This window comes from Penicillium longicatenatum (assembly GCF_028827895.1).
Source record: "Penicillium longicatenatum strain IBT 33135 chromosome Unknown contig_6_segment0_segment0, whole genome shotgun sequence".
NCBI lineage: Eukaryota > Fungi > Ascomycota > Eurotiomycetes > Eurotiales > Aspergillaceae > Penicillium > Penicillium longicatenatum.
The window spans coordinates 3819354-3846139 of NW_026643123.1; the positions used below are offsets into that span (position 1 = coordinate 3819354).

Consider the following 26786-nt stretch of genomic DNA (forward strand, 5'->3'; position numbering starts at 1 on the left):
GTACCCCCGGCCGTATTCAGGGCTACCAAAGGTGCCGGAACTTGGGAATAGAAATATATTCATTCGTGGTCTTACGATACATGGATATCCGGAAATGAGAAGGTGTAAATAGCATAAAGGAAGCATCAAATCAGCTTCCACTTGTCAAACTCTCAATTTCTCTGTTCGGCCCTGTTACCAGCTGATCTTACATCTGAGCTTTGATAATATCGGCTGCGCGCTCCGCAACCGCATACACAGTGCTTTGCAAGTGCCCACAAACCTGGAACGGGATGATCGAAGCATCGACAACCCGGACATTGGAAGTTCCGTAGACCTTCAGCGAGGTATCGACAACTCCACCAACCTCTTTGGGCATCATACCAGCCGTGGTAATGGGGTGGAAGTTCGATCGGACTTTGAACTCGTTAGCGAAGGCCGGTCCTAATATCAGCAGGAGCGGGGTCTAACATACAGGTAGACTTGAGGAAGGAAGACCATCCTTCATCGCCAGAGTTGGCAGCCACAGTCGACAATCCGGGGCTTGTCTCTTCACCTGCCATATCGGCGAAAGGTTCAGTCTTGAAAATTTCACGAATCAACCGAGCAGCCTGAGCCTGCGCATGGAGATCGAAGTCCAGCATGAAGTACTTCGGGTCGATCGTAGCGGGAGCCGTTGGGTCTGCGGATGAAATGTGAATGTTTCCGCGTGAGAAAGGTACAGAGCCCCAGTACTCGGTGTCGTATGTATATCCGGATGGCTCTAGCAGGATCTCTGCCACGGGAATACCAGATTTGAAGATCAAGTCCCATTGGATTTTGAAGAAGCGTTCAATGTCAGCTGCCCGAGTCACATTTCCGTTGGCGGAGGCAACTTGGGCTGCATAGGCGGGAAGCTTGCGGAGAAGCTGGGCACCAACAGCGGTGGCATTTGTGAATAGTTGTTCGGCAGAAGGGTATGCGACATAGTCGGGAGACTTGGTATAGTTTATTTTCGAGTCGTAGGCGAGTCCGTTGTTCATTTGGTCTTGGAGGTTCTCGCCGACGGTTGGCAAGTTGACCTTTGTCTCGATATCGTATTTGGATAGAATGCTATGGATGAGAAAGTATTAGCTTATCGAGTTCGGAGCTCGAAGATAGTCAGGCTGGATTCACTTACTCTGGGTTTCCGATGCCTGACAGCTCGAGCAGAAGCGGGGACTTCAATGCACCCGCTGCAAGAATCACTTCACGAGATGCCTTGACGGAGGTGGTTGTGCCATTGGAGAAGGTAATCTCAACACCATCCGCAGTCACCTCAGCACCGTCCCTCCAAATGATTTTGTTGACATTGGTGTGGAGCCAGACGTCAAGGTTCTTGCGAGACTGGTAAGGGAAGTAGTATGCTCTTGCGGCATCCTCACGAATGTTAAGGTCCGAGTTTACGGTCTTAGGGTAAAGAGCGTAACCAATCATCTGTCCACCATTCGGGTCCTTATTGTATGGAATAGGAACCGACAAATTTTGATATGTGGTGTTCATGACTTGAGCCAGGCCGTCATTGAGCTGTGTGGAAGTCCAACCCACCTTCAACGGACCATCATACCCATGGTAGGCAGGATCGTAGGCGACTCCAGATCCTTCCAAGAATGAATAATCAGTTGGAATTTGGAATTGCTCGCCCTTTTTGAAGTAAGGGTACAGATTCTCCCAGTTCCAGCCTTTGTTTCCAATCTTTTCCCACGCGTCTATCTGGCTTGTCTGCGCCCGCAGATACACCATTCCGTTGATGGTTGATGTACCACCCAAAGCCTTTCCAGCACGCACCGTTTGTGTGGTTCCTCCACCCCATTTCTGCTCGACTGTTTCGTATGCCCAGTCAATGTCAGTGCCAAAGGCGTTTCCGTAGCCGCCGGTGTCCGTTACATTGATGTTGTTGTACACGGAGCCTCCGGCTTCGATCACGAGAACGGTGACGTTGTTTAGTTCCGACAAGCGGTTGGCGACGACCAGGCCACTAGTGCCACCACCGACAACAATATAATCGTATTTTGGCTCTGAGGCACGGGACACCGCACTTACCAATGGCAGGAGCGCGAGACTTGCGAGGCTCTTCATAGTCAAATATAGGCCCAGGGGTGAATTTTCAAGACGAGAGACGTGATGCTGCTTGCAAATCACAAGTTTGATGTTGTGGCCACTGACTTTGTATTTATGTCACCCCAGGTGGGCACGAATACGGGCTACGGAGTTAGACTCAGGCCTTGATTCCATGATTTATCAAAATGATCCTCGGTCAATCCTGACTAAATGATTCTTCAGCATCTTGGCGTTCTACTAAGAAACCTCGATTGCTTACGAGATCCACATTTACTAGGGGCAGTGAAGGAGCAGGGGTCCATCGGGAAATGGTCGGCATCCCGGTATCGGAAGTTATTGATCGCTCGGCCTAGAATGAGAGTCTGATGTCTCGAGGTTATTAAAACCAAATCAATTTTAGAGAAAGTTTTAGGAGAAATTGAGAAATTGAGTGGAATTATTTTTTGTATAACCTAGCCAGGCGATATTAAAGCATGATATTATGCGCTAAACCTGAAAGATATTTTTAAATATCCTAGAGTACGATTGACTATGCAGGCCATTAGAATCTCAGGATCTCAGATCCTGTTGATGACTCACGCAGGTCGGGAAACACGGTTATGTCAATAATATCGGCTTGTGAAAGATGACGATCATTCATCGAGAAGGAAAGAAATACGGAGTACGAAGATCATCCTGCGGCATGTCAGCTTGCAGAAGTGGAGAAACGGCTCAAAGGATTTCACCGACACCTTAAACAGGGCCTTTGCCCTTGAAACATGGCGTGCAGCCCAAGCCCGATAACGGTTTCATCGGGTAGTAACAGATAAGCATCCCACGGAATTTGCATGACAAAGATGATTTTAGCAGCTTTGAGTGAATAGTCTCCCAGAGATTTTGATCACGACAGTAAAAAAGGAAATGGAGGGAACTGGTAAACTCTAATGGTGACCAAGTTTTGCAATGTCATTCCGAGTGGTCTCATTGCCAAGTGGAGCCTGGTGTCATAGAGCGTTACTTTTTCGTTTGTGTGGAGTCGCCCCCTATTCCAAAGCACGGCTTCCATGCGTAGCCCCAGCCAGACAAGATTTCCAATCGGACTCGACCTTGGACCTGTACATTTTGGAAAGGCACAATTATACGATGAAAGGGGAATGAGGGACCGAGTACCAAGAGGCCAGACCCGCCGCTGTTACAAGGGTTTCGGGATTGCACTTATTTCGACATTCTGTATTCTATGACGAGAATTGTTCCGACTCCATCACGTAAGATCTTGCCAAGCAAAAGCTTAAATTTCTCAATGCTTGTCTCCATTTCCAATTGCCGATATCATATGTTCATCGTGAAATGGCAGGTAGATTCCGCGTTGAAAAATAATCTATATACAAGTTGGCTTGGCGCAAGACAGGGTTGAAACAACATCATGAACACATGAATTCCACTTCATTTCACATTACTTCGCAGATCCTTCCCGATGATCGTTCAGAGCAGGGGGCACCGGATCATTTCGCAGTTGAAAGTAGTTCATCAAAGTGTTCGTTTCGGGGAATTGGTGTAACAATGAAATGCTGAGATACGGGAAAGGCATCCTACATTGAGAGGACAGGCTCGTTGAAGGAGCCTAAAGCTGATTAGCTGCTTGAGAAACACGATCGAAGATCTCTGACTTCATACAAGTTTGGACGTGGCTTCGTCAGAAGAAGCCCGACGGGCAATCATAAAGGCAATCTTGGTGTCAAACATTCTGAAGAATTTGCCACGGCGAGATCGTAACTGCTCATTAGATTCATATTGACTGGGAATGAAGAGTTTATCAATTGAATCAACGGACGAGTGTAAAGATCACTTCTCTCATATTTGCAGCGATTCAAATCAGGATCCCGTGCCTAACACCTTTTCCTCTAGCTGGATCATCTGCTGCAGACTACATCATCTTGCGGGGGCGTTACCTAAAGACCTAACAACTTTGGACACAAACCCAGTAGATCATGGTGATCACCTTGATGAACTGCCGAAGGTGGGTAATGACTAAACATATAGCGCATTTGCCGACAAGCTTCCGGTCTTCCTTGCACCATCTGATAAGATGGATGATCAGATTCGCTCTCTGCCGTGGCGCTGATCTTAATCACGCACACTAGGCGATCTTGTCTCCTTCGGGCTGACGGACCCAATGGTCGAGTCTTGATCAATTTAAACTCTTTACAAGCTGCCTTGTTTCATCATATGTCACAAAGACCAGTGTAATTAATTGCGACGTGGGTCCGAGGTCTATGTTTTCAAAAAAATAAAAAAATAAAAAAAGAAAAGCCGATAATAATTCGCCGAGGGTGCTTGTCGAAATTATGTAAGATTTACCAACTGTACATAGTCGCGTGTTCGTTAAAAGGGTCTTGCCCCTGTCCTGTTTTGATTCCTGTCCTGTTTTGATTCAATATTGTTGCTTATCTCTCATACTAAAGCCTTGTCAACTGAAGATGGCTATCATCAAATTAGCCAATGGGCAAGGTACCCACTACAAACCAGCGTCGGTCACATCAACAGATGTTTTGATCATTGGAACTGGACCAGCTGGAGCCTCGCTAGCCTGCTTTTTGGCATCATATGGTGAGTTCCCAATCATGAAGATTTGTAGACAGCACACTAAGTGAACTCCAGGTATCCGTGGTATAATGGTCAGCGCATCTCCAACAAATGCCGATACCCCAAGAGCGCACATCACAAATATGGCCGCCATGGGTAAGCGACAGCAACACACATAACTGCTTTTATGGAGCTAACAAGTTGATCAAGAGTGCCTCCGAGATATTGGTCTCGATGTCGAATGCAACCGACTTGCAACCAATGGCATGAACATGATGCACACAAGGTGGGCATACAGCATGGCTGGGGAGGAATATGCACGGATCCACTCCTGGGGCCATGACCCCAAACGCAAGGTACCATCAATGTCAGCCATAGACTTGAAACATCAATGTCTAACACTTTTCAGGGTGACTATGAAACAGCCAGTCCATGTGATGCCGTCGATCTCCCCCAAACCCTCCTCGAGCCCATCCTAGTCCGATACGCCACATTGAACGGCTTCAGCTGCCGCTTCGATACAACATTCGTTGGCTTCGAGCAAGACGATGAAGGCACCACGTCCATTCTCCGCGATAATATCTCTGGATCGAAATACCACATCCGCTCAAAGTACCTCTTTGGTGCAGACGGGGCGCGGAGTGAAGTCTTTCGCCAGCTCGGGCTTCCACTAGATGTACGCCCAGATCAGGGCCTTGCATATAATGTTCACCTGAAGGCGGACCTGTCAAGTTACATGCAATACCGTACTGGAAACCTCCATTGGCTGTTACAACCTGACAAGGAACATCCCTTGTTCGGATGGGCGTGTATCGCGCGGATGGTGAAGCCTTGGGACGAGTGGCTCTTTATTGTGCTTCCGGAACGAGGAAAGGAGCTTGACTTTGAGCCTACTAATAAGCAATGGCTTGGGCGAATGAAAGAATTCATTGGCGATGATTCAATTGATACGGAAATTTTGGGTGTGTCAAAATGGCGTATCAATGATGTTGTTGCGGAGGAGTTCTCCAGTGGCCGAGTGTATGTACCCGGTTTTCCCCTTTCTGTGTTCCATTACTGACTGCGCATAGCTTCTGTCTTGGCGATGCAGTGCACCGACACCCTCCGTCAAATGGTCTGGGATCCAACACGTGCATCCAGGATGCATATAACCTAGCATGGAAAGTTGCCTACGTGCTAAAAGGTGAGCTGAGATATGTTATGATTGTCTCACTCTGATTAGAGTCACCTAACTCAATATTTTAGGCCAAGCATCACCGTCCATTCTCGAGACATACACGGCCGAGCGTCAACCAGTTGGGCGAGGAGTTGTTACAAGAGCAAACTCCTCATTCCGCCATCACGGACCCGTTTGGGACGCGCTCGGTGTCGTATTACCAACTCCAGAATTGCGACTCAAAGCTTTGAACGAGTTAAAAGATCCCACATTGAAAGGGCGCGCCCGTCGAGCCGCTCTCCAAGCCGCTATAGAGGAGACGGAGCACGAATACCATGCACTTGGAACGGAGATGGGCCAGTTCTACCAAAGCACCGCGATTTATACTGCGGATGAAGCTGCCTCATTCTATTCTCCAGAGGTGGTTGCTCAGGACCTCGATCTTACCTTGATCCGAGGCACATACCCTGGATGCCGTCTACCTCATGTCTGGCTCAACAATGCCGTTCCTGTCAAACGCATTTCTACCGTTGATTTGGCCGGAGGTGGCTCCTATGCACTCCTCACTGGCATTGGTGGTGAGGCCTGGAAGCTAGCAGCTTCAAAAATCGGAAACGAGCTTGGTGTTACCATCAAGGCCTATTCAATTGGTTTCCGGCAAGACTTTGAAGATGTTTATTTCGATTGGGCGCGCGTTCGCGGCGTGGATGAGAATGGTTGTTTGCTTGTTCGCCCTGACAGACACGTCTCCTGGAGGTGTAATTCAGTGCTTGGTGACGAGGCACAATGTGCGACCAAATTGCGGCATGTTATGCTGAGTATTCTTGGTCGGGCCTAGGAGTGCTGGGCGTGTCAGCCTATTTTTGTGCATTATCCAAGCTTTGTATCCCACACCTGACCAGTGATCACGGCATGGGACTGCGTTTGGAGCCTTTAGCCGAGATGTAACGGATGCGAAATAGCGCTGGAATTTGGGAGGGATCGCGCGGTTTGGAGTAGACTCCGACAATGGAGTTCAGGGAACAGAGGTTGTAGAGCAAGGCGTTAAATTGAATATCGAGAAACATGAACACATGACTTCAACAGAATAAGCTTCAGAGCAAATACAGACAACGATATCGGACCCTTGAAAGGGAGGAGGAGAACTGAGACTTAGGCCATGAGCTCGTTGTGACCAAGACGTCTATCCTTCGTATTTATGGACCAAATATTGCGTATGAAGCCCATAATATCAAAGAACGCAGAAAATAGACTAGCCGTCATACATGATCCATTGAATGTCAGCATTTGCGCCATGCCCTTACAAGAACTTTACAACGTTGAGATGTCCACTGCGGCATGCTGTATACAGTGAAGTGGAGGCATTCTCCATCGCCCGACCTCTGAATATCTCGTTCATACCATAATTGTATAAAAATTCCCAGGCTTTTCCTTAAGTTACAATTCAGCAGTGACAAAAGCTCTCAAGTGCCACTTCCAATCATGTAAATGAAGGGGAACCTTAATGACCCCGAATGAAAACTCCCTGCCATGCAAACATAGATTCAAGGATCGGCCACTTTGAGCATCAACCCATTGGGATGGTCTATACACCGACCAGCCATATCATAGCAGTCAGTGCATACATCAAAATCGTCACATAGCGTGCATTTATAATATGAATCATGGGGTAGAAAGAATCGGGTGCACGCGTCGCAATACCTCGAAGATCTCATCGACGTCACCGCGTCATATTCCATTTCGAGCTCTGCCTCGGGTATTGAAAATCCAGCTCTTTGCGAAAACTCAAGCAGAAGCTGAACAATATTTTCATTGCCGCTCTTTTGGGCCCACCAGAAAAGAGTTCGATCAAAACCATCTTTAATGTCCATACCATCTTGATATTCAAGTAAGCGCTTAACCATTGCTTCGTGTCCATTTCTCACAGCTGCAAATATTGGGGTTGACTCATAACGGTCTTTGATATGGGGCGAGGCTTGATGGGCAAGGAGTAGCTCGAAAACTTGGGTATGGCCCCTCATCGCAGCGATAAACAGCGGCGACCGGCCATAATTGTCTTTTGACTCAAGATCAGCGCCCTTTTCGACCAGCAACTCCATGATGGCTTCTTGCCCGCTCTCCGCAGCAATAGACAGCGGCGTCTGGCCATAGTTATCTTTCGATTCGAAATCAGCACCCTGCTCGAGTAGCGGCTTAACGATAGTCTCGTTTCCATTCCGTGCAACCCATGACAGCGATGTCCGGCCATTTTTATCTTTCGACTCGAGATTAGCGCCCTGTTCGAGCAGCAGCTCCACGATAGCCTCGTGCCCATATTCCGCAGTAATTAATAGCGGCGTCCGGCCAAGATTATCCTTCGACTCGAAGTCAGCGCCCTGTTCGAGCAGCAGCTCCACGATAGCCTCGTGCCCAATTTCCGCAGTAATTAATAGCGGCGTCCGGCCAAGATTATCCTTTGACTCGAAGTCAGCGCCCTTCTCAAGTAGCAGCTTAACGATGGTCTCGTGCCCGTTCCGTGCAGCCCATAACAGCGACGTCAGGCCATATTCTTTATCTTTTGACTCAAAATCAGCGCCCTTCTCAAGTAATAGCTTGACGATGGTCTCGTGCCCGTTCCATGCAGCCCATAGCAGCGGCGTCAGGCCATATTCTTTATCTTTTGACTCAAAATCAGCGCCCTTCTCAAGTAATAGCTTGACGATGGTCTCGTGCCCGTTCCGTGCAGCCCATAGCAGCGGCGTCCGGCCATAATTGTCTTCCGACTCGAAGTCAGCGCCCCTCTCGAAAAGTGCCATCACTACTGCCTCGAGCCCAAAATAGGACGATATCAAGAGACTGGTGAAATTTTTAGTGGATCCATAGCCCGTGGTCTCAAAATAAAGGGTGAACCAGGATGACCAGCTCTTTGAATTTGGGTTACATATCCTCAAAGTTGAAGGTATAATATCGGAATCAATGCGAATACCAGCCTGGCGGTAATGGGTGCCCCAATTCTTGGCGGAATAATCGAAGAAAGTGTACTGGTCGAAGATCTGACCACTTTCTATGCATGCGTCTGTGTCAACATTATCATTATTGAGGAAGTCCAGGTATAATACACAGATTCCAGCAAGAACCTTGTGAGCGTCCTGGATGGCGATGGATTGCTGCCAACGTTGGTCTGAAGGAGCGTTTTCAGCTGAAGTAGCATGTGTAAGCAGGAATTCTCGAGCAGTTTGATGAATTAAATAAATCTTGTCGTGGTGAATGGAAATGAATAATCCACAGCAAGTTCTTAGGCGTGCCCTAAAGTCTGCGTTCTCTTCAAGATCGAGGTCGTGAATAGACTTCGATGTGCTCTCAACATTCAAGGCAACGTTCATTTCAGAGAGCTTTAAGGGTCGACTTGCTGCTAATATAATGCTAAAGGCCCTCCGAACCAAGGCATGTTCCGTTGATTTTTGCAGAATCCGCTCGTATGTTTCATTGATGTCTTTGGGCAGTGATTCGAAGGTGGAATCAATTCCGTTGGGTGTCTTTTTGAAATTCTCTGTCTTCAAGTAGTTGAACACAAGATATACCCAAAGGTATGTACGATGTGGGACTTCGAGCAATCTCTTTGCTAGGTGACTTTTAACTAGCTCTGAGAGACATCTCTCTTTCGCTAGCTTTTCGACTCGATATTCGATCACATGGTTGACTTCTTGGCCTATACTATCCGATTCCTCCTCTCCGGGTATGCGAATGGTAGGGAAAGAATGTACTAAACCCCCGAACTTAGATAGTATCTGCTCATATGGGCGGCTCGTTAAGAGATACTTCAAAGTTCTACGACCTAGCTGGTTATTGCGGAATTGGCGCTCCACGTTAAGTATCAGGTCCTCAAGCTCTGCCTCAATGCATTCATCTAGAGCATCGAGCACGATGATGATGGGTCCAGCCTGGGGATCTCTTATAGCTTCTCCGAAGATCTTCCAGAGCGAATTTGTCGAATTGATTAGCTTTTGCCCATTTTTGCTGAATTCATTCATAGCATGATCGATCAAAGATGGCTTTTGCGAGAGGAGTTGGTGAAGTAGAGCGCAAAGCGCCTGTCGGACTGTGTTTTGGTCCTGGTCTTTGAAGAAGAAGTAGCAGACAGTTGCTAATTGTGGCAGTTTATCATCAATAAGATATTTGGCCAAGACAGACTTCCCACAGCCTGGGTCTGCCGATACTAGTAATGGGCCTGAATCTTGTTCCAACCACTTTTGGAAATTCTCGTGGTTAAGGAACCACTCGCAGGTGCCCTCTACTCGGATTCCCACATGATCCTTATACCACTCGTACGTGGCGTCTTTGGTTCCCGTGGTGAGGCGAAACGATTGAAGACATTCTTCTTGTTTTTCTAGCCACTTCCGCTCGATCGTGCTTTCCTGTATCTCAAGATGCTTCTGCGCAATAGCCTTATGCGCTTCTGCAACACCTTTGAGGCCTTTCGTAATTATAATGATCAGCATCTAGTTGTGGGGTGATATTTAGACTGCGCCGAACTAACCAGATAGGACATCACCAATTCTCTTCTCAGCCTCAATCCTATTAGGGATAATCCTATGTAACAGGTCTTTAGCGTATGCCGCCGCCACCATCGCCGCATACCCTTGCCAGCCCTTGTTCTTATGCGAGTCTGAGTAGTCGCAGATGCCCCGAATAACCAAACAAGGAAAGTGGTTCATCAGCCCTGCAGCCTCCATTTCAAAACAGATGACGTCTTTTTCTGCTGCAAGGCGATCCCGAGTCAAAGCGTTTTTCATTAACTGATCGGCAGAAGCAATCAGGCCATAGTGGATGGCAGGATTATCCTCGTGTTCGGTTCGCTCATGTCGCGGTATTAAATTTGAAGGGTCACTAGCACAAAACGCAGCACACCCTCTTGGATCATGAACAATCTGGGCTTTGAAAAGCCTATCAGTGCTTGGTTGCGGTCGTTCATATTCTTGGCGTAATCTCGCGTTCTTTTCGAGTATGGTGTTGATGGCCTCCTTAAGCTGATGCCCATTCCTCCTGTACTGCGCCTGTATGCCCGTCATGGCAGTGCGTAATGACGTTGGGGGCTGGTTTAAGAACCGCGTATACTGAAATCTTTCGCCTTGTATCGACTTGCCAAAATCATATTGGAACACACCACCTTCACCATTGCGAGGCGCACTGACCACAACGTCGCCTAGGCGAATGTCATGCTTCTCACTTGGCACACCGCCACCAATGCCGACCATGAGGCCAATTCTGACGTTCGGGAAGCTGTTCAACATGTTCGTCGCTACGCTTGCCGCGGACGCTGTTCCATACTCACCATCCGGTAAGACGGCAATCACGACGTTGTGCTCTCCAATTCTACCAAGGGTATAGTCGTTTGGATCATTTGACGAAACAAAAGTTGGTCCGTCGTGCTCTTCATCAAGAAATTCTTGTGCGGCAACGTATTCAGTCGCTATGGCGCATATCCAGCCCACGATGTATTTTGCAGGGTCTGACATGTCCGCTTTCCGAGGGCAAAGATTAATTCTCGTGTCGTTGTAGTCCGGATTGCAGAAAAGGTGAGAGGTGGATATCTGGTCGTATTGGTAGTTTGGCGAAACCCATTTCCCTGAGGGGCTGTGTGCAGATGCCAAGAGATGATTGGTTCTAGATGGAGGAACATGGCCCAATGATGATCTACTGTTTTTGCTTGTTCGGGAGGGTCGGTGCGGCAGTCGCACCGGCCCACAAGCTTCTTACCCGCTCTCACGCTATATCTTGCGCACCCGGGTTGGGGATTTGGTTGCTCAATGCAAAAGTATATAAGGGGGGGGAGAAATGTCCTTTTCACATGGCATCTGAAACTCCAAAAACAATGCATGGAATAGGTAAGGTTCCGTGGTCATCAGTTCCAGGTCATTGACCGTGCCCCTGGGTATGGTTCGCATTTCTACGATTATGCCAGCGGTGATCCATTACGGTATGATCCATCTTACCACACTGCATTCCCCAAAATTCAGGAACGAGTGACTATCTCCGAAGAGCACTATGAGTTTTGTCATGCCGCTGGTAATGCGCTCAATATCCTTGGTGTTGCTGGTCAAAATAAGCGGGTTGCGGGGTTGCCTGCCGGTTTCACGGCTAGGGGTACCGTGACAAAACTTTTCTCGTGTGCCTCTGCTTTCTTGGGTATGGCTTGTTTTTTTCGATTAATGGTACTTCGGGTATGAAGTCTCAAAAGCGAGAAGAGCCTGGTGTGGCTCGGAGAGTGGGAGGAGTGAGGCTTTCCATGACGAAACTTGATTTGTAGGATTATTAGTACGCATCGAATTTTGGATTTTGATTCATATATTACTTCAGGCTCAAATAACATTGAAGCTAGGTGATAGCTTCACGTCATTCGTATCTATGAACATCTATATACACAGTCTACTAATACATCTCCAGATCTACTTGATTTCGTACGGTCATAAGGCTAGCAGATACCAACTGTAGGAACGAATCCAGAGCATCACATCTGTCGCGCTCTTTTAATTGGATGATACCACAATTTTAGGGGTAGTGGGCCCACTAGGTGAGATCGGAGCAGGATCAGCATCCGATATAGAATCGTGACCAACATTCTGATGCTCATCAGGCGTCGGCCCATCTTGGGGACTCCATTGCCCGGGCGACAAGTTACTATATAAACTCCTAATTTGCAGAAAGGTAGGTCTCTCGAATGGAGCTTCACCCGCCGGCATCGTATTCGAATGTCGACGAGTCACAGCGAGCGGAGGTCTCGCCGGTACTGAGGATTGACCTGTCGGTATTCGTGAACTACCTTCGCCATTGGACGTCTCACTCTCCACAAAACTTGTAGCTCGGGATCGAGGCAGAGGTGTGTTGTTATAGGCATTTCGTATTTCATAAAGTCGTTCATTTCGAAACATCTCAGCCGGGATCTCGGGAAAGTTTGTTCGTTCCTGGACCTCAAAGCCCGTGTCTTCGAAATTGTTGTGTGCTTTTGCGGCGAGATAGGTGCTTACTACGTTGAAGAATCGAGCTACCTTTCGTCTGCCTCCGGGGTCAGGCCCGGATTGAGATGTCATAGCTTGCCGGATTGTAGAGAACGTTGCTGTACGTTCAATTTCTGGTGAGGGCGCCTCGACTGTATCCCCAGATGTTCCAGGAGGGGTTGTGGAGTCTGTACTGTCGCGGATTGCATTTCCGCCGCAGTCGGCACATATGGGGGTTGTAGTCTCTCGAGTTGGACCGGTTTGTTTCTCTTCAGCTTCCATGTCAGCTGCGAACATTAGGTAAAGTGATCCCACGACGGCGAGACCAGTACCCACGATAGGGGCCCATTGGCCTAGATACATATGTTAGTGACTTCCTCGCGTTCAAAGTATATTGAAGACTCACCTATACTGGCTATAGGCTCCGTTTGATAATTCACGGGCTCACTCCAGAAGTTCATCTCTCCTTTGACAATAATAGCCAATACAGCCGCAACGAACACTGGAATCTCGATAAGGGTCAGCCAGTCCCGAATCTTCTCCGCAATACCTGTCATCTGTATTGGCGTGGCGCCATTCGTGCCGGCAATTGGCTCGTCGTCTTTCTTTTTCTTCTTTCCAATAAGTTTTTCCCAATTCCCGTCTAGGATCTTGATCCACATCGATAGCATCGACAGGATGGCAGGGATGCAGCACGCAGCTGCTAGCAGAGTCGCAGTGTTAAAGTCTAACTGGTGAGGCGAGGGGATCACGTAGATGTTGTCTGCGGAACCTCCTCGAAGAGGTGATTTAGGGCCCGTATCTTCGTTACAAATCATGCCACAGGTGGAATTGTAGTGGAAGACCTGTGTGTCCGCCCAAACCGACGTCGCTGGGTCATCAAAAGGGCAAGGGGTGGGAGTTATGCGGATGAATTCTACAGTTAGACTGAGCAGGCCGGCCAGTTGAAGGCCGGTCCAGAGAAAGATGATATTTCGACCTGGATTGTTGAAGTAGGTATTTGACAATTTCACGGTGGCGGGAGCAGTCAGGATGCCGATCGCGCACAGCTGGAACGCCCCGTAAACATCCATGTCAACCGCACCTACAGTCACATTAGTGCTGAATGTCTGGGTGTAGGATATGAGTCTGTTTCACTCATGGTTCTACTCACCGGGCACATGAAGCGCCGCGAGAACAATCCCGTGTAGGGCCGCGACGGCGGGGAAAAGTAACACAGCAGCCAGGCAAGCATTACGAATCCATTCTTCCTTGCGTGCGAGCACACATGCCGCCATCAAGACATAATACCTGCAAGCAAGTTCAGAATTCATCTCCCCTCCACCTTGATGGAACTTAGACGTACAAATATCGAGTACCGGGGCCATACTGCCCAGATACTGGCCAGGCGCAGATAACCTCCAAAATGGGATCAGTTGTGTTTGAGGCAAGCGGAAGTGTGCTACGCTGCACAAGGGAACTCCCGATCAAAGTCCCAACGGAGGGAATTGCTGGCATAGCTTGTCACCCGCCTCCAGCGGTTGGTTTAGGGAGAAACAGTAGAAAAGTCATATATCCAAAAACATGAACCGACAATAACTTGGACACGTCATGAACTGGAAGATTGGGGAAGAAGAAAAGGGAGCTTTTTGAGTCTTATTAGCTCCTGCATAGACGGGAGTGGGCGTAAAGCACATCCCATGTCAGATCGCGGGTTCGTCAGCAATAACAGCCTCATTTTGGTGGAGCTAGAGCCTCGGTTTTGCGGGGATTGGACGTCCATTTGGATGATTCAGCCGTTCGCTTGTTCCCTGAAAGCAGAAACTGCTCCCGTGACGGGTGGCTGGGCTGCCAGCATTAACCCGGGCGCAGGATACGAGACCGGGCACATCGGTGCCCCCTGCGTCCTTCGTGTGATTGGTAGCATTTCGGCACGGGCGTATATATCGCGCGGTGGCTGTGTACATAGCGCTCTTTATACTTTTGGACAGATCCCGCTTTTCCTTGCTGGTTTCTGAGGGATTTTCGAGAACAATTGAAGGTTGCCCACTGCTAGACCCTGCGGATCAGATAGACCCAAATGGATGAAGGAAGCCAGAAAAGCGGCACTGGATTGGGTAAAAGAGGAAGTGCGGGGATTCGGGCTTCCAAGGTCTTGGCTTTTTGACGTCTGGACCTTGTTCTGCTGCCCTATTGATCATTCTTTCCTTGTCGTTACAATGCACAGACTACTAATCAGTATTGGCGAAATAAGCCCGTGCTAGCTTCTTTATCGCTCATTGCCCATATTTCCCGTGGGGCTTAGATCGAAGAAATTTTCCTCTTCCTTGTCATTTGCGGTACAGCCTCATTGCGTTGTCGTGAAACTTAAGCACCCGATTACCGCCTCTTTAGAGCTCTCTTCGCCATCGTTCAAGGGCCATGAAGATCTAGTGGTATGGTATTGGTGTGGTTATCACGACAAATCCATCCAAGTCCCCCACGTTCTGATCTCAAGCTCATTGGGAAGGACCAAATCCACCTGGAATTAAGCTTATTGCGCTCCAATAGCCTATTTGCCTTTTGAAGCCGTTCGTGAAAAATGTGTCGCTAAGGTCACACGACTCGCATTTGAACCTGCGAATTGCCCTTGGTTCCTTACATTCCGGTAAACCTTGGATCTCCATTCCGGACTTTAATCAAAAGCTGACTGGGTCCCCTCTTTAAAAGGGTCGGACCTGCACTCCATCTCACACGCGACCACCGTGAACGTGAACGCTTCGGCGAAATCAAAAGGTCGATCATGGCCGCCGATCTGGATACCAACAAAATCAAAAGCTGGCGATCCATAATTACTCTGATTGTTTTTGTTATCACGAGTAAGTGTTGCGCATCAATCAGACTGACAGCACTAATTATGTGACGCGAATAGACATTATTGTGCTTTTTCCTTTTCACGTCCCCATTTATCTCCCCCGATGGCTCGTCAATATAGTCGCCGATGGCCTGGCAGCCATACGCATAATCCCCCGACGAAAACCTCGTTCCCGATATAACCGCACACTCTTCGTCAAGTTCAACTTCCCTTTGAACTTCGTCACAGCACCACTAATAGCAGACCTTTTCCTTCTGGCGATCTTGGCCATTGGCAGGCAAGAAGTACATGATGGGACAGTGGGCGCGGACAATATCTCTCCCATTGATATTATGGCCTTCTTCCTTACGTTGGCCTATATTGCTATTTCGATTGATGCTTCAGGTCTGATCAGATATTTGGCCTTTAAGGTTTTACAAAAAGGTGGTGATTTAGGTCATAGACTGTTCTTTTACCTCTACGCATTCTTCTTCGGGCTGGGCAGCTTCATTGGAAATGACCCCATTATTCTGTCCGGTACAGCCTTCCTCGCATACATGACTCGAGTTTCCAGCAACATCGTTCACCCCCGAGCTTGGATCCACGCCCAGTTTGCCGTGGCCAATATCGCATCCGCCATCCTGGTCTCCTCCAACCCAACAAACCTCGTGCTCGCGGGCGCGTTCGAGATCAAGTTCATTGTGTACACCGCCAACATGATCGTTCCCGTCGTCGTCACAGCAATTGTCGTTTTCCCATTTTTGCTCTACATTCTCTTCGCAGATGTATCACTCATCCCAATCTCCATTAAAATGCACGAGTTGTCCGATGCAGCGAAAGCCCGGAAGCCCGTGAATCCCAATATTCCCTATGCTCGAGGCACTGCAGAAGAGGAAGAAGAGGTTGACAATGAAAATGGGAAACTTCTGTCTCTAGAAGAAATCATGAACCCATTTTTGGATAAAGGCGGTGCTGCCTTTGGAGCCGTGATCATGGCGGCTACCCTCATTACTCTTCTAGCACTTAACGCGGCCAGCAACTCTGGCCACGAGAACCCCGTTTACTGGGTCACTTTGCCTGCTGCTTTTGTCATGTTCTGCTGGGACCTTGCGTGTGGTTGGATACACCGACATGAAACGCGCGAGATTGCCGCGAAGGGCAGAAGAGAGGTTGAGCTTGCAAGAGCGGAACGTGAAAGAGTGCAATCACTCCAGAACTCACCGAAACAGCCTCCTCTGGAGGGATCCGAACACTTAAGAAATGGGTCCCAAAGTCAAGCTACGCAAGATGGGGTTTCTATCGATGCCACGGACACGATGAGCACGAGAGTACCCCAGGACTGTCAAATCCCATTGTCAGCTTCTGCGCTGCTGGAGAAGGGTCAATATCCAGAAATTCGACACCCCGGCGTCATTGTCCGCGATACTCAGCTATCAGCACTCTCTTCGTCGACTGAGCCACTGGACGCGGCCCCTGCTTTGGACGCAGAGAAGCGTGGAGAGCTCAACAAGCCAGGAAAGCAACAACGTGCCACTTTGGTTTCGATTGGCGCCGATACCTACCGGTGGATGCAGGAGACATTCCCCACCGTGACGGTAGTAGTTTCGCACATGCCCTTTCCCCTAGTCCCATTCGCTTTATCGATGTTCGTCCTCGTGCAAGCACTTGTAACAAAAGGCTGGGTTCCGGTGTTCGCATATGGCTGGGATCATTGGGTAAGTAAGACCGGCACAGTAGGAGCGATAGGAGGCATGGGATTTCTATCTGTGATTCTTTGCAACGTGAGTTCAATCATCCGGAGTATGTGTCGCATATGCTGACTCAACTTCCTTCCTACACAACAGTTCGCCGGTACGAATATTGGGACCACCATTCTCCTTTCTCGAGTTATCCAATCCTGGCAGGAGATTCACAAGCTCAACGGAATCCCAATCAGCGACCGTACATTCTGGGCAACAGTATACAGCATGGCCCTCGGGGTCAACTACGGTGCTTTCAGCACGGCATTCAGTGCCTCATTGGCCGGTCTCCTGTGGCGGGACATTCTAGCGAGGAAGCATATTCGCGTCGGCAGCCTTGAGTTTGCGCGTGTCAATCTTCCCATTATTGCGATTGCGATGGTTGTTGGATGTGCCGTTCTGGTGGGTGAGGTTTATGTCGTCCGCGGTACTGGTCCTTATGACGCATAAGACAGACCTCACACTTGGAGGTAGATGTTTTCCATAGATTATGATTATGGCTTTTTGCCATTGAATTAACGAACTCTCCTTATAGCTCAGCGGAGGAGTTGACGAAGCCTAATGAACTGAATGATGCCATATTTCATCGATAGCGCGGCGTCCATTGACTCCATGCCTCCATCCCGCTCATGAAGTACTCAAGGCCCTTGATGTATTTCTCCATCTCCGGCCGTAAAGCACCGCCAGCACTTTCCCTAATTTCCGCTGCAGACTGCTTCAGAACGAGCTCCAATTCTCGACAGTAGTGGTACATCAGACGCTTGCAAGCAGGGTACGGGAGACCTGTTTCCTGTGCCAGCACATGAACGGCCGAGAATGGTTGGGCTCCGTCGGTCAAGTGTTCTTGGTATGCCTTCCACTCCTTGTCCCAGCTGTACACGTCATTCAAAACTCCCATGAAGCGGAAAGCGGTGCTTTCAAGGGCGGATGTTTCATGAAGCTCGCTAGGAGTGATGTGTAAATTTGCGCCAAAGCGAATAAGCGTTGTATAGAACCTCAAAACCAGTCAGCTCAATTACTCGATCTACCGCGTCCTCGGTGAACACATACGGTCTGCCAAAGTCTATCTCTCTACGCTCGAGATATGGGCCCAAGTGCTTGATAGCTGTGCGTTCCGGTGCAGTTTGCATCTGCAACAGCGTACAAAACCCGTCCACCAAATCGCTTGTTAGGATTTCATCAATGGCTCGCATAGACTGAATAGTATCAGAAAGCATCCATTCCACACAAATTTTTCTGTCTGGTTCCGCTTTCCCTCGAGCAATTTGCATTATAAGTTCTCGATATGAAAGCATATCGGCCGCATTCATTTTATCCAATTGATCTGAATTATTGTCAACTACGAACTCGCATCAACCCTAGATAAAACTCACCATCAATCAACAGTACCAGATAATGAATCATGCATGTCACTTCAACCCGCTCGTTAAGCGTGAGGGGGAAAAATTGACTAAAGGCGCGGGAAAACCCTAGAGCAAAGAACCGATTCTTCTCTTTCTCGCTGGGAAACTTCCAGTGTTGCGCAAACCTTGGCTCTATCAATGCTTGGATTGCTTCCCATCCAAGAGAATGGGACTTCGATTCCAGTTGACTGAGCCCGGCTGCAGATTGCAGGTCGGAGGGGGCTGCTTGGGCTATGGAGTATCGCTTCACTGGGCTAGCTGCATATTTCGATACCAATGTATTTTGAAGTCGAATTTGAATGCCTGACCTAAGTGTTAAGCCATGCGAATTTTGGAATACCTGTTTCGCAGAATGTGTTGCGAAAAGCCACATATTTATCCCTTTTTACCCCGGTGGTCATGCAAAAGGCTGTGGATTTGACTTGGGTCTGGGTATACACCTCAATTGAGGTTATCCAAAGCTAGAAATCTAGCTTGACATCAAGATCGCGAAACAGGGTAAATACCCAGAGTTTATACAAATCCAGCATAGGTACTGACTCTTCCCCGTCAGATTTCTATTGAAGTCGTTAATCGATAAGATGACGCACGGACCAATACCAGAGTTGATGTAACCATTCCGCCAACTTGTCATCCAAGAGTTGAGTCCATGATTCCTTTCTCAAATAATCTTTGCTCTTACAAAGATTATCAAATAACTCTGCCAGGCCTCCTGGTTATCACGGGCAGAATACCGATTCCTTGAAAGGCTTCATTCTCCAAGCACATTCGCTCCAGCAATCAATGCTGCCCCACCATAAACCTCAACTCCGAACAAGTAGAGGCCTCACTGATATATGCCACATTCTGTCAATGTCACCAGTTTGAGTTCTCTCCTTAGAATATCTTACCACCTCAGCGCGACCAGGTGTTTCGTGGGACTGGGGAAACATCAGACAATCCGACGAACCTTGCTCTTCTCAACCATCTCTAAAATGGCCCACTCAACGAACTCGAGGAAAATAAAAGCCCCATGGCGCGACCTTCTAGCCTCGCACCTCAAACGAACCCCAGGCTATGAATTCACTCTTGGGACAGTTGAACACGGTCCCGATGGTGAACCAATGCCCCGTGTCCGCACCTGTGGCTGCCGTGGTTTCTTCCCCGAGCTCGAGCTCCATCCAAGTGGGCAAGAAGACATGAAGCAACAGGCCCCGGGTGGTGGGAATCCTGATAAATACGAGAGTGATATGTTGACATTTACAACGGATGTTCGAATGGAAAAGCTGGATCAAATTGTCGGCTCTGATCATCACGTTGAGGCTGTATTTTGGCTTCCGGACTTGATGAACCAATGGCGGGTCAAAGGAAGAGCATATGCCTTTGGAAACCCCGATGTTGAGAATCCTGAATCTTCAGAAGATACAAAATCCATGCAACGCATCACGGATTGTTTGCGCTTCAAAGAGAATTACGATGAGAGCATGGAGTGGACCTGGGATAATGTTGTGACTGAGTATTTTGCAAACCATTCTCCCGCAATGCGAGGTATGTTTCTGGTCTTTCTTGACTTTTTTGTCTCTAAGAATTGGCATCTTTGTCTTTGCACGTGTGAATGTGTTCACCTTTATTGACATATAGACTGCATGCAGGCTCTTTCCGAGTCCCGGTTCCTGGAACACCTAGGTCAGAAGTACCCAGTAACCCAGCCTTGAAGCTGGGACAGAAGGTGAAAGATCTATATGATCCTGTTGCCCGTGCCAATTTCAGGGTAGTGGCTATCATTCCCGACAAGGTTGAGCGACTTGACTTATCTGACATGAACAATGTGCGAAGAGAACAATGGAGGTTTGAGGAGTACGACAAATCAAGGGAATCCGAGCCTTGGGAATACTGCGAATTATGGCCGTGAGAGGCAAATGTGCTTAGAATAGTCATGCCTTCATTCAGAATTAGAACTCATGGAGTGAAGCTATGTGATTCCTGTGAATGAAAAGGGGTTTCATTCACCTACGATGCAAACGGAGCGCTGCCTCTCGAGATGGAGTTCTCTATGTAGTGTTTCACTTGAGTGACCCGTGATCTCTCAAACCCTAGCCCAACTTGGATTGTAGCTCGAGATTCAGTATAGACGATGCTCACTCTAATCTAGAGTAAGAGTGAAGCATAAAAACGTCTTGCGATCAGCGTATCCATTTGCCAGCTCCTGGGGCCATGCCCTCTCGTTGACACCTCTTTTTTTCCACTGCTTTTGTTTGACGCTGCTCTCAAAGCTCTTTCAACGTGCTCATTAGGCTGAACCCAATGGATACAAGTATGAATACCCCAATTCCTATTGTCTCCTCGCTCCAAGGCTAATGATCTTGTGTCATTACCAACAATAGCCGTGGAGACCACTATCCCTAAGGTGGTGAAGAAGCGTGGTGGTCCGGCGTGTTCGGACTGCAAATCCAGGAAGAAGCGTTGTACCCATCGCGGTGCCGAAGCTGAGATCGAGGTGTCACCTCAGGTCATGCCTACTCCGGCCCTGGCTTTTGCCATGAAGACCAGGAAGCGCCAGAAAAAGGGCACCCTCAAGGTTCGTTCCGTGACTTCGTTCCATTACTTCACGTCCTTTCCCTCTTTCTTTCTCACCTCCTTTCCTCTCCATCAATCATCATCCCTTTCTCCTGTCAGCTTTTCTTCAGCTTCTCAAACCTGGCAACCAACGCGATGAATCAGACCCTTGTTTCCGAAGTCGACTTTGCGAACCCCAAAGAGGGCAAGATCGAGAAGGAGACCATCAAGAAGGCCATCAATTCCAAGACCACTGCCACCAAGGCCAAAGTTGGCGAGAAGGCAAAGGCAAAGGGGGCCGTCGTCGAGGCCGACCCTGCAGTCGACGAAATGATCGAGGGTGAGAAGCATCCCCGGCCTATGAAACGCGTCAAGCGCAAGCAAGCTGCCAAGGTCTCTCCCGCAGATCATCCTGCCCCTACTCATAGCCCTGCCGCAGACGACGCTGATGCCGATGCCGCGTCCACCCCTTCGGCCTCTCCACTCGCCGCCTCAGGCCCCATGCCCGACCACCCCGACGATACCTTGAAAGGCGCCATACGAATGAGTGTGCACCAAGTCTTCTCACGGTCTCTGGAAACGCGCCTCGCCGAGCTTAAGGCCAACTTCTTGACCGCCCAGGAAGCAATGGAGGTCGTCATCAACTCGGCCGCAGCCGTCACGGAGACTGTCGATATGTGGAAGGAAGTTTGGCTCAAGGATCAGTGATAGGTCAAATGTCACATCCACCTGTTGCTAGCCTAGCGCCGCGGAGCATGGTGGTGCGTTCCTACTGTCTGTTTGTTGTTTGTTCTGGTGTGGCATTGTGTGCTCCGGTGTTGTGGTTGATCATGCCTTCTTTGCCGGCTGTGGCGTTTTCGTGCATTTGCTCACAAGGGAGCTGAGAATGGAGTATCCTTCCATCTGGATAATACTTCATCTTTATCCTTTAAACGTAAATTCCAAGTACAAGCTACAACTCTGATGGTAAAAAGCTATCATGAGCGAGTACTTTCACGTGCTTCCAAGCTTTAGTCCACTTGCATCGTACACATCCTCGTCCCGACTTTTCAAAAGCAGGCGGTCTGGATCTAAAACGCATGGACGCGAACTCGAGTTTGCGACTGACGGGAGTGGCACGACTAAGGGGAGAACGACAAACCTCGGGGGCCTGCTAGCCAGTCGAAGGCAGATTATTGATACGAAAGGAATGCTATACGAGCCCGTCCTGATCAATACATGAGCCTTGGCTGTACAAGCCGAGTACCATACAAAGCCAAGCCCACCGAGTGCTGTCGATGGATGCACGATCAACCAACCATAAGCTCTGATCAAAGCGACGGGGCCACCCCGGCCCCGTCCACGGGTTGTCCCGCGAGAAAAGGATCGGCCCTGCTATGTATCCATTAGTTGCATTGGTAATACAGTACACGGGAATTGCAATTTCAAATGATTTTATGTAACTCGGATTTTTGTGAACCCCGTGATTCCCGATCCCCGACGACCAGCGACCGTTACGTGTCATGTCCCGCTTAGGCTAAGTTCCCGCTTCGCTTGAGTGATTTCCACTTCGTGATGGGGCTGTCGGCTCTTTCGCTGGTCGGATTGGTGTGTGATCAACTTCGAGTCTCGCTGTCTCGCTGTTTGTCCACTCTGCCCGGCCCAGGGGTGTGGTTCGGTTGCCAGGGATCTTCTGGTCTAAATAGGGAGGGATTTGTCAATCCCGTCGGCGAGTGTCTCTCCCTACTCCAAGCGAGGAATGGATGGTCAGGATTGACCGTTTTTGTTGGGTTACCCTGTTTTTGGGTCTCAGAATCATGGAGATCCTCGCGAGAGAACGTGGGCCATGCATATCATGGTGTTGGAGAGTCAATTTTGACGGCCTGCAGGATGCCTTAAGGGTTCTCACCGCTCCTTAGTTGAAGTTTCACGGACATGCAGGAGCCCAATCGTTCTATAGGGCTTCAGCGAGTAGCCTTGACATCCATGTTTTAGGAAAATCTTCGTCTTGGTAGGACCAAGAGGATTAGGAAGTAGAGCTAGAGCAAGGTAATATAGAGTACGGAGTGCAGGGTACATGTGCTCTGAATAGTGGAGAGCTTTGTGTTTTCCGGCAGATTACTTCCGTATTGAACTATGCAAAAGTACAGTGGGTCATACCATACCGTGACCATACGCATTTCCAAATTCTGGATTCTTCCCCGTCTTGAACTTCGGGCTCTTTGGGGCCTTTTTTCTTCTTTACAACCCCTCAACATTACTATTTCACCGACTCTCCCTCGATCGCGCTAATATATTCGTCGCCTTTTTCTCGAGAAGATTGGAAATCAACTACATTACACTCAGAACGCCTACCCCCATATTTCCCCTTTCTTCCGGACACGAAATCACGACGAAACGAACACATTGAATATACCCCGTTTATAGATAATTCCTTTCCTTCCCACCTACACCTTATCCCTGCGCAGTTCACCTCCATACACTCCTGTGGGTTGAGTTTTCTTATTGCCCGAGTCTCACCGACATGGCTGCATCCATGGATGCGCTGGGGGCCTTCACCCACCTTCAGAACAACCTACCCGCATGGATCATCCGTGTCTCCGAGCTGGCAGCACACACCTCGGCCAAACATGCCCAATACTCAGAAGCCTACCGAAAACATTCGAAGCCCAAGTCGCGCCGACGAAAGAACAGCTCCGTACGCTCTATCCACACCGATGACCTCGTCCCAATCGCCCAGCAGAAAGTCCCCGGCCCGGAAACCCCCACAGTCAACACCTCAATGTGCAAGGAAGAGAAAGTTCCGGCCCAGCAGGCAGGACGCAAGCGCGGCACAGACGAAGCCCCATCGATCAACTCGAATGAACGTTATGACTTTGTCAGCACCCGCCACAACGTCATCATCGACTACGATGGCCACACACAAAAAGTCCTTGAACAGATTGTCAAGGATATCGGTATTGCCAGGAACAACATCCGCCGTGGCAAGATGTCATTGATGCCTTCCCGGATGGGCATTCGCTCGAATGCTCTCAGCAGGACCGCGGGCGGCGCGGCTGCAGAATCCCCAATTGCCTCCTTGGCATGCGTCCGAAGCACACGAACCGCGACTGGGATAGTAGGTGTAACCGGAACTTCGAACGGAATCAGCAAAGACTCGCCTTTTGATTTTTCCGACAAGCAATTGGAGCTCGCGCACGGTCTCTGCGAGACAGCTGCTTTCCAGGTTCTCCGGTCAGGCGACTGTGGAACCGAACTTGATGGCGTCGAGGAGAAGTTCAAGATGTTACTGGAAATGACCACCAAGGAGGTCACCCGTTTGGAAGAAGAAAAGAAGAAACAGGAGGAGGAAGCGCCGGAAGAGGAAAAAGAGGAACCAAAGCCGCCACCTCAGACTTCAACAGCCGCTCGACTTGCTCGGATAGCGGCCCTTTCAGCAAATAAGCCCTCAGCAGCCGCAATGGGCACTATCGAAGTCGACGACGATTCCTCTTTATCGGCTGAGTCCCTCGAACTCGACCTGTCTGCATTCCGGTCCTCGAGAATCCGGGTCTAGAAAAGGGCTTTAAATTGGCTCCTCTCCTCTATTAGCGATTAAGCGCGTGCTGAAGCAACTACCAGCCACATCATTCACTTTCTGGTTGCCTTTGTCGATATTCATACCCAGATACCTTGTTTTACTTATTCTGTCATTTTTTATGTGTCTTTGAGGGAACTCAGTCGTCGACCTCCGGCTCTTGAACGCGCATCTACCATGTCGCTCCTGCTTTTTCAACGATTCTTGTCTGTCTTTGACATTTTCCAATTTTCACTATGAAATCTATTTTGCGATATATCCATTCCTGGCCATCTTTCTGCATGTTCGCGAGCACTCATCTCATTACACGGAGTACACGGCGTTGTCATGGGCGTTATCTTTGGTTACATTTGCATCATCTTGGGCATTATTCCGTATATATCCGTTCGCAGGAATTTGATTCTCTTCTTTCTGTCACTTGGAGCGCACAACTTAAGAGTGAAAACCTTCTTTTCCTCATACTGGCTGTATAGTGCGTAGAGCTCTGGCTCATGCAGCGTCAGCATTCTATATGCAGCATCCTCGTCTGGGCAAGAAGGACCAGGATTCTCAAACCTGCAGAGTTCGTCATCTACACCAAGACAGACTTTTTTTCCTGTATTCAATTCTTCCCATTGGATTCCAGCATTCTGTTTCCATATTAAAATAAATTGAGAATATGCGTCCGCGGCTCACAGTGCAGGCTCAGTCGATCTAACTCCTTGTATGTTTTGACATGACGAGTTGCCATCTCTGATTCGTCTTTCAACCGAGGAGCGCCCGGCCATTCTCCACGTTACTTGCATTGGAAACACTGGCATGCGAGGCTAAAATGCAACGGATGATCACTACCGTTAGGTTGAGGGGTCAGTATGGGTACCCAACAGCCATACACTAGCGACCAGGTAACGATAATCCCCGTGCACGCAATATACACGCAAAGACGTTGAGACTAGTACAAGTGGATAATGTAAAAATTTCCTGTATAATATGTACTACGTGCTGAACTCCGTGCCGCATTCCACGGTTCTATTTACTGGGTAGGATAAACCAGACATCAAGTCGCTGAACTCAAAAGGTATACCATGTCACAGAATGCCTCCCCACTCCACTCATACGCTTCTGAAACGATCGGAACTCACGACACAGGTCACAAAAAGTGACATGGTATTTTCGGGTATACGCGTGCCTGCTTTGCGGCATCCGTCGGTATGTGGGGTCAAGGCTCTCGTACCTAGCCAAACGACAGGGGATATAAAACCCTACTGCACCTAATAAACAAGCTAGCAGGGCTACGAGGCGCCGACCTTTTTTTAAAGGCGAGGCTTTCGTTTTTTGTTTCGCAATCTCTCCTATACACACGTGTGTGGAGTCCTACAAGGCAAATATTAAGCGATCCGAATACGAGAGTCTTGAGGCTGGTTTATTAGGCATCGACTATTGGTACTCTTGTCGATCATTGTGGAGTTGTTTGGCTGGATGAGGCGCCAGCCGACTTCATTTCCGTGCCTGCCTGTTACATTGTCTAGACGAGGGACTACTAAAAAGTACCACCTACATCAGTGGCTTTTCGGTAATGTGTGTCTACTTTCTACTTGCCTTGTTGATATGCTAGGGAGAATGCCGATGCGAACTGAACAGGAATCTTGCTTGCCTTGAGGATCAAATTACTTGCAGATGCCAGCGAAGCAGCGGGGAAGTTATCTCCATATTTGCTGGAAAATATCAATTTAAATACCGAATACAAAGGCACATACATATTTTCCAGACAAGGATGCTGGACTACTTTACGATAAAAAACAAGGGTAATAAAAACTAAATCCATGGGCAAATCCACCATCATCCTGGCCCCGCATACCCGTCCCCCTGGAACTACAAACTAGCATTAATTGGACCGTCATGGTGGAGTGACTTGATGAATCCGCTTTAGGAATTTTCCGGAACATCAATGCATAGTGCTGTACGGGGGACGACATTAGTACGATGCAGGGAGGGGTTGTGGCGGCTTGTTC

At 48.8% G+C, this 26786-nt stretch overlaps 9 protein-coding genes across 9 annotated transcripts; 5 read left to right on the plus strand and 4 right to left on the minus strand.

The window, feature by feature from the left end:
- Window positions 1-187: 187 nt before the first annotated feature.
- On the minus strand, window positions 188-2076 carry N7484_009627 (GMC family oxidoreductase; the record flags this gene model as incomplete). Its single annotated transcript, XM_057120014.1, has 3 exons — window positions 188-396; window positions 455-1071; window positions 1139-2076. The coding sequence occupies 3 exons, from the start codon at window positions 2074-2076 to the stop codon at window positions 188-190; spliced, it is 1764 nt and encodes a 587-aa protein (XP_056969569.1).
- Window positions 2077-4514: 2438 nt separating this feature from the next.
- On the plus strand, window positions 4515-6614 carry N7484_009628 (uncharacterized protein; the record flags this gene model as incomplete). Its single annotated transcript, XM_057120015.1, has 6 exons — window positions 4515-4644; window positions 4696-4776; window positions 4831-4976; window positions 5030-5640; window positions 5691-5803; window positions 5866-6614. 6 exons carry the CDS (start codon window positions 4515-4517, stop codon window positions 6612-6614), a joined length of 1830 nt encoding a protein of 609 aa, XP_056969570.1.
- A 706-nt stretch (window positions 6615-7320) lies between these two features.
- On the minus strand, window positions 7321-11271 carry N7484_009629 (uncharacterized protein; the record flags this gene model as incomplete). The annotated part of the gene is made up of 2 exons (XM_057120016.1): window positions 7321-10229; window positions 10293-11271. The coding sequence occupies 2 exons, from the start codon at window positions 11269-11271 to the stop codon at window positions 7321-7323; spliced, it is 3888 nt and encodes a 1295-aa protein (XP_056969571.1).
- Window positions 11272-12282: 1011 nt separating this feature from the next.
- Window positions 12283-14247, minus strand: N7484_009630 (uncharacterized protein; the record flags this gene model as incomplete). The annotated part of the gene is made up of 4 exons (XM_057120017.1): window positions 12283-13103; window positions 13157-13834; window positions 13904-14040; window positions 14096-14247. The coding sequence occupies 4 exons, from the start codon at window positions 14245-14247 to the stop codon at window positions 12283-12285; spliced, it is 1788 nt and encodes a 595-aa protein (XP_056969572.1).
- Window positions 14248-15511: 1264 nt separating this feature from the next.
- On the plus strand, window positions 15512-17751 carry N7484_009631 (putative arsenite efflux transporter ArsB-like; the record flags this gene model as incomplete). Its single annotated transcript, XM_057120018.1, has 3 exons — window positions 15512-15587; window positions 15641-17343; window positions 17407-17751. 3 exons carry the CDS (start codon window positions 15512-15514, stop codon window positions 17749-17751), a joined length of 2124 nt encoding a protein of 707 aa, XP_056969573.1.
- A 133-nt stretch (window positions 17752-17884) lies between these two features.
- On the minus strand, window positions 17885-18960 carry N7484_009632 (uncharacterized protein; the record flags this gene model as incomplete). Its single annotated transcript, XM_057120019.1, has 3 exons — window positions 17885-18296; window positions 18352-18625; window positions 18675-18960. Coding segments are annotated over 3 exons (972 nt in total), but the record flags the coding sequence as incomplete, so codon positions are not given.
- Window positions 18961-19540: 580 nt separating this feature from the next.
- Window positions 19541-20595, plus strand: N7484_009633 (uncharacterized protein; the record flags this gene model as incomplete). Its single annotated transcript, XM_057120020.1, has 2 exons — window positions 19541-20231; window positions 20336-20595. 2 exons carry the CDS (start codon window positions 19541-19543, stop codon window positions 20593-20595), a joined length of 951 nt encoding a protein of 316 aa, XP_056969575.1.
- Window positions 20596-20987: 392 nt separating this feature from the next.
- Window positions 20988-21947, plus strand: N7484_009634 (uncharacterized protein; the record flags this gene model as incomplete). Its single annotated transcript, XM_057120021.1, has 3 exons — window positions 20988-20997; window positions 21068-21261; window positions 21360-21947. 3 exons carry the CDS (start codon window positions 20988-20990, stop codon window positions 21945-21947), a joined length of 792 nt encoding a protein of 263 aa, XP_056969576.1.
- A 1795-nt stretch (window positions 21948-23742) lies between these two features.
- On the plus strand, window positions 23743-24774 carry N7484_009635 (uncharacterized protein; the record flags this gene model as incomplete). Its single annotated transcript, XM_057120022.1, has 1 exon — window positions 23743-24774. The coding sequence occupies one exon, from the start codon at window positions 23743-23745 to the stop codon at window positions 24772-24774; it is 1032 nt and encodes a 343-aa protein (XP_056969577.1).
- Window positions 24775-26786: the final 2012 nt, after the last annotated feature.